This window comes from Patella vulgata, chromosome 3 (assembly GCF_932274485.2).
Source record: "Patella vulgata chromosome 3, xgPatVulg1.2, whole genome shotgun sequence".
Classification (NCBI taxonomy): Eukaryota; Metazoa; Mollusca; class Gastropoda; family Patellidae; genus Patella; species Patella vulgata.
In genome coordinates this window covers 66,382,451-66,389,371 of record NC_065881.2, presented here as the reverse complement: position 1 = coordinate 66,389,371, position 6,921 = coordinate 66,382,451, and the positions used below count along the sequence as shown (strand labels likewise).

Below are 6,921 nucleotides of genomic sequence, written 5' to 3'. Positions count from 1 at the left end.
ATTATTCCGAGCTACACCCCTTATTGGCCTTCCTTTATTATTACTTTGGATTATCTACTGACCTCAAAACAAAGCTGTACTTCCCTTAACTTAAATTAAACGTTTTATATATACAGGAAAACATATTGCCTCGATTTCTAATATTTTCCACGGTAACTATCTAATGAGAGTTGAAGATTAGAGTAAAATTTTTTGGATTTTTTTTTCTTATGGGAAAACTAGGAAAATGAAAGTAGAAAAATAAACATTAATTCTTGTAGAAATCTTGGACACGTCCTGTTATCAATCTCTAGATTACGTGTAAAGTAGGTTCCCACGATTTAATTACTCTAATGAATATAAAGAGATGTAATTGTTTTATAAAACATATTGTCATATGTTACAATCTGCATCTAATCTTTGATGGTATAATAAGTATGGTTTATGTGATTTACCTTTTGATATTAAAGTATCCATGTGTTAAACCACAGACCTTTTGGTTATCAGTTACTTGTTAACAAATGTTCACGTAAAATTTAAGGTCACGTGACCGGATTAACGGCTAAAATAGACAATATGCGGATGATTAAAATCTATTGAAGGTGAGTTATTGTAAAAAGGTGGTTTTACTCAGGACAATTAACATCGGACTTTAATCGGTGTATAATCAAAGGTTGTCTGAGACAATGGTCAGCAGGTGAATGCTCGACCTAAGGTGAGATCCTGCTGACGTAGTAATAGTTTAACAATAGAATAGAAGATTAGGGCTGGTCAACAGGCTGGAACTTTGTCTTATTATACATTAAAACCACTTCTCGCCATTAAATCAAATCATTCGTTGCAGTGTTTTCATGAAAGTTAGTTGCCTATGAATTTGATTATAAACATTTTACTCGTGTGGCACCACCTCCAATATACACAATTCCGTTTCCTTGGATATGTATCGACGAGCCTGATTGTCTACATGAAGTGTTTATAGAAACTTTGATGAGGTTATAAATTACAAGGCGATCTGGATTCAGCACATAGTTCTCGTTAGTGCATCAAGGGATAAACATCGTTTACAGTCAGTGAATCACAATGTCTAGTATATCATCTTTATTGAATGGTGGTAAGTGAGTTTTCAAATATACACCAGTGCATATAGCTATTCATTTTATCTCATTTCTTACTTTGAAAAAAAAAAACACAACAAAAAAACAAGGAAAAGCGGAGACATTTTGTGAGTTATCCCCCTTGTTGCTTTCCGTTATATTATATGGCAGTGGCATTTGCAAATGTTTTTCCTCTTCCAATCCTTAATATCATGCTAAGTTAGGGCTTTGAACTAATCTGTGTTATTATATTCCATTCCAGTTTCTGGAACAATCCTTAATAATTATAATATTTGTACACTATCTAGCAAAACATGTCGGCTTTGACTTACAGATATTTGGATATTAACTGAGCAGTTGGGCTAATATGCAAAAATAACCAATCTGTAACGAAGTTAAGGCCTATGTGAATGCCACCTTAAAAAAAACGACCTTTTAGAGATTATTATTTAAGAAATGATATATGTTGGTTTTAGTCATGAGTTATTCAATTTTTTTTAAAGATTATACAGACAATTGGGCCAGAGTTGTCGCCCTTTCAATATTTTCAATAAGGGTGATTGTGAATCTTAAAATAAGTTACAAACTACATTTCATTTGTTTCCAAATTCATTTACTAAACATTAGGCTATAATACTTGAACACAGACAATACAGACAATTGGGCCAGAGTTGTCGCCCTTTCAATATTTTCAATAAGGGTGATTGTGAATCTTAAAATAAGTTACAAACTACATTTCATTTGTTTCCAAATTCATTTACTAAACATTAGGCTATAATACATGAACATGTATATTTTTAGGTGACGATTTTATATTTTTATCATTTATAGAATTAGAAAAATTCAAACAGCCTAAATGTTGTTCCTTGAAACGATCGGTATAATAAAAATATACCACAGAGGTTAATGAATGGTGCCTTTAAAACCAAAGCGTGTCGAGCTGAGTTAAACTCACTAACATTTAATTATAGCATAAACTTAATCAACCCGTTGAATATTTAATCCGTCTGGTAATCTGTTTAATCCTGATTATAATGAATGGTAGAGTGATAAGATTAGTCGTTTAATATCATGGCTCATATAAAGCAGACAGATTCTATTAGTGTCAATGTTTTGCTAAATATATTTATTTGTTTTCATAGACGCAAATTAATTTTATGCCCCATAAAAAGTGAATGCTAACGAGGCTAAATGGTGCTTGTCGTGACACGCTTTAATATTGTACATAATTCTATCAAAGTGTATCGCTTGAGCAGTCTTATCCCAGAGAGTATAATATCACATTTTTCAACGGCATTTAAATTCAACTAGAAATACACCTGTCACAATTATATGGAATACAATTATTGTATTTTACTGAGCGACGTTTTGAGTTTAACGTCCAATCGTGACAAACTAGGTCATTTCGGAACTACGCTTCGTAAAGATCAGAGAAGCTCAGTTATAAACAGTAATTGTATTCTATATAATTTTGACCTGTGTATAAAAGCGAAAAGATACTGAATATATTTTAGTATGAACGAAAGGAAAGTATATTTGAATACATTTAAAAGTAGTATGAAGAGAGGGGTACAGACAAAATAATGACCCCTGTATCATGTTTGAAGTAATCTTTGTGTGTTTTTTTTTTTTTTTTTTAATTTCTTGGCATCAGCCTTTAAGAGGCCCAGGCAATTTTGGATGCGAGATGTCAACCTTATGAGCTTACTTACAGCAGCTTATCCTTTTCCCAAATACTAAAGTGATTTAGCCATTTAAAATGTGTCAGTTTAAGCCAAATCATTTAAGCTATTTGATAAATCTTTAAACAACAAAATTTGACATGGGAACCAAGCTTAAAGTCCACAAACAATAAGGAGAAAATAGTGTAATAGTCTTCTGCACTCTGCACCAGGAAATCAAATCAAAGTATGGCAAAGCAGTATCAAATACATTTTATTTCAAATAAGCACATTATAATCTGTCTTGTGCGCTACATCCGTTACTTATACTTGAGTTACAATATATTTGAGCCATAAACAATACAAACGATCTTGCCTCCGACTTATTTCGTAGATTCAATTATTGTATATTGAATGTTTAATGTATTTTTCACATTTGTTTATAAAACTGACAATCATAGAAAAAAAAATGATTAGTACGTAAACAGGTAATAGGTGATTGTTCTGATCACAATGTTTTGTCGTCTGGTATATCTGGTTAATAGCGCCTATTGTTTAATTGTCAAGTTGTCTGAAATGGAGATACCTGTATTTGTAACATTTAGATTTAAAAGGTGCGATCAATGAGAATGCCAGATGGGTGTTTGCCAAGACTGTGAAAAATACCATACAAGATTTTCTATAACATCTGGTAAAAATCTCGCTCTAGAATAAGACCCACCCTGTGTTCGTACCTTGTCATTTGTAAAAAAGTGTTCGAGGGCTTTGGATTATTATCTTGTGTATCTTTAAGGGAGCTAATATTCATCTTGTTGGACAGCCAATATAGACCAGGAGATTAGATAGATATGGAACGTTTTGTGAACTATAGTAGTACGTTTTTATAACATCATGAAGATAAACGATAACACATATTTTCATAATTAAGTTTTATATTGCATTAAATGATGCAATGCACAGGGTAGCTATGTTAATTTAAATGATGAAATGTATATTTCAGATGGAGGTGTTCAACTCAACATGGATTTTGATGAATGTGAAATGGACGCTGCTACTATTTTCTTCAATAGCCCTGGGGGACCCGTTGCCTCTGAGTCTATGACGTCAGGATATCAGTCGTTTGAAGAAGATAGCAATGCCTTGTGCGGGGTGAGTTCTTGTGCAGAAATATCAAATAGGGAACTTTTTAAATCATTCTTTAGAGGCAAACGTCTTTATTTACCCAAGATCCAGACTAGATTCGATTCAGCTGTCATAAATATTATATATTTATAGTTACCGAATCTGCAGGGAAATAAAAAATGTTAGACAATATTCAGTTTTTATTTACGAAATGTCACAGATTTCCAGTCAAATGAAAACAATAATCATATAGTTCATTTGTTCTGCCTCGAAGATTAATATTTTATTTATTTTTAGGGTCCAGACGTCGACATGGAAATGGAAGATATAAACTGTTCACCTACATCTGAGGAGGTAATTAAATTCAAACATTTATAACTAAGATGGCATCGCATGAGACATTGCTGTACAAGCACAGATTGGAATCAATCAATCAGAAATCGATTAGAAGTCATTGTAACAACTATACTTTACACGTTATATAAATATATAACCTGTCAATCTTTCATATCGCATCTCCTATTGAACCAAATTACACAAATAAATAGAAAATGAACTAAATCGTAGAACTTCTTTATCTAAGCACATCCTTCTTATTACATATTCTGTGGATTTATAAAATTTCTTTCTTGTTCAGTTTCAGCTTCGAAAACCGACTGGTCTTCGTAGAAGTCTGTCCTTAGACATGAGAAAACGGATGACAGAAAACGAATTTACATCCTCACCAACGTGTTTTCGTCAACCAAGTAAGTTTGTTCCAAAGATGATAAAGGAAGAAAGGATAGATGAAGTTGCAGAAGGAGAAATGAAGGAAAGAAAAGAAGAAATTAAATCGGCCGTTGATAGATTATCAGACAGTGGAGAATTGATAGCTGATTGTAGCAGACCATACACTCTTCCTACTATATGTGGCAAGCATAAAGACCTCAAATCAATCACACCTCAGACAGTAAGTTCTTATTAAAATTTAGCATCCGATTTTGTATTAATATCGGTCTCTATTAGCCGCTGGTCGATTTTGACATTTGTTTCTTCGAGAAAGTATCTAGTCTTTTTAAAGAAAGTTGAAGAGTTATCCCCCTTTAATGGCTAAACGGAATCAGACCACCAAATTTTCCATTGTTACACAGGATTGTTTACCCTGTATTCGTTGTATATCTTCCACTCTTCCCCTGTCCTTCTTTTGCATGGCGATATTTGTTGATTGTCGATGTGTACTCGAAAGAACTGGGTTTGCCCTTCCGGGCATGTTTTGGTGAATGTTCAGGATTTTGAGACCGGGGATAACATTAGGAGGTTGGTTACGATGAACAAAATGTTGCGCGGATAGTTACATGCTTACTAATACGTATACCACTTCCAGTTTGTGCATCTCCAGATTCCTGTAGTAGAATTCATACATTCTAGTATGTTACGTCCAGTTTGTGTATATCTAGATTCTGATACATGTTGCTACCTCTGCGGCAGAAAACGTTTAACCCAAATGAATGGTGATGGTGGCCAAACCTTGTAACGGTGACTGCTTATGTGCACCTAGTTAATCTCTATGCCACATAATTAAATACACTAGGTTTATAAACGCAGGTTCTACGAGGGAATATTCTCTTTTGTAATGTTTCATCACAAACCCTAATTTATGCTCTCGTATTTTTTCAGCTCGCAGATTTACTTAGTGGCAAATATAACGGATTTACTAGCGACTTTAGAATTATTGACTGTAGATATCCATATGAGTATAAAGGTGGACATATACAAGGGGCAGAAAATATTTACACAAAAGAATCAATTGATGCTGAATTACATCGTACGGAAAAAGACAGACCTAAAATTATCATCTTCCATTGTGAATTTTCTTCGCAAAGAGCCCCTAGACTGTAAGTAATCATCTTAAATATTTATGATCGCACCCTATTCTCATATTTGTATAGAAATATTGATGCTAATCTTAACAATTGATATCTTACTTTGAGCATTTGAAATTTAAGGATCGGATTATTGTGGTGGGAGGACGGGGGTATGTTTTGTGTCATTAAAGGGAAATAATTCCCCTGTTGAATACCCAGAGCTGACTACGACCCCATACCTTTGCACCCGTTCATATATTAATTAATTTCGTGCCCATATTTAATAAAAGAAAAAAAATAATAATCGGTGTCAGCATTAAATGAATCAATGTTTCCTTTTCAGATTACGGTATCTTAGATCACAAGATCGGTTGTTAAATAGCTACAATTATCCAAGTTTATATTACCCTGAGGTGTACATTTTAGATGGTGGTTACAAGGCTTTTTATGAACAAACAGAGGTATGCCACGTTTACGATCTTAATACTAGGTCTGCCACAGACCACAATTTAATCTTGAAAAAGAAATGCTGTATTGTCGACTAGTAACGGTTCTAGACTTTCCGATCCGGGTATCGAGAAGATTCTTTTTTTCATGCCTTATTCCCAACTTGTAAGTGGTATTGACTGTTGACCCTGACGCGGAAAGTACGTGTACTCTTTTGGGTGCTAGGTGCTTCAATGAAGCTAAGTCAACCGGGTTTTGAAGGCCACTGACCGAACGACTATAGGCTGAAAATAACGGACATTAAACCCAATAATGGATGATGAATATGTTCTTACGAGAATATCAAGTTTGGATGTACATGTATAAAATATGCTACGCTCGTACTAGTAACTCAGGATAAGCGCTAGACTAACTAGATACGTTTCCTCGGTGTCTAATACTCTTAAACTGAAAATTTAGATAAACAGACCCTACCCGCCATAGTTATTCAATTATTTTATCTCTCATTTTAGGGTTTATGCCAACCTCCAACATATACACCGATGCTCCACCAAGATCACAGCGCAGATTTACGCCACTTCCGAGTTAAATCGAAGTCATGGACAGCAGGAGAAAAACCGAGAGAAAAACAAAGAGAAAAATGTTTTAGCCGATCTCGACCTATCAGATTTTAAGATTATTTATTTTTTGTTATTGATTTTATCAATTGTTGTTAATTGTCTGTTATTGCCTATTTATTTGTATAGTGTAAATATAAACTTATTTATTTGATTG

General features: G+C 33.8%; 1 protein-coding gene across 2 annotated transcripts; it reads left to right on the top strand.

The window, feature by feature from the left end:
- The first annotated feature begins 555 nt into the window (after positions 1–555).
- On the top strand, positions 556–6,921 carry LOC126814995 (cdc25-like protein phosphatase twine). 2 transcript variants are annotated; one of them, XM_050540500.1, is made up of 7 exons: positions 556–581; positions 3,735–3,883; positions 4,154–4,210; positions 4,494–4,805; positions 5,513–5,730; positions 6,044–6,161; positions 6,660–6,921. In XM_050540500.1, exons 2-7 carry the CDS (start codon positions 3,755–3,757, stop codon positions 6,819–6,821), a joined length of 996 nt encoding a protein of 331 aa, XP_050396457.1. In that variant the 5' UTR covers positions 556–581; positions 3,735–3,754; the 3' UTR covers positions 6,822–6,921. The 2 variants fall into 2 exon arrangements, with proteins under 2 accessions (XP_050396457.1, XP_050396456.1); XM_050540499.2 differs by lacking the exon at positions 556–581 and adding an exon at positions 668–1,090.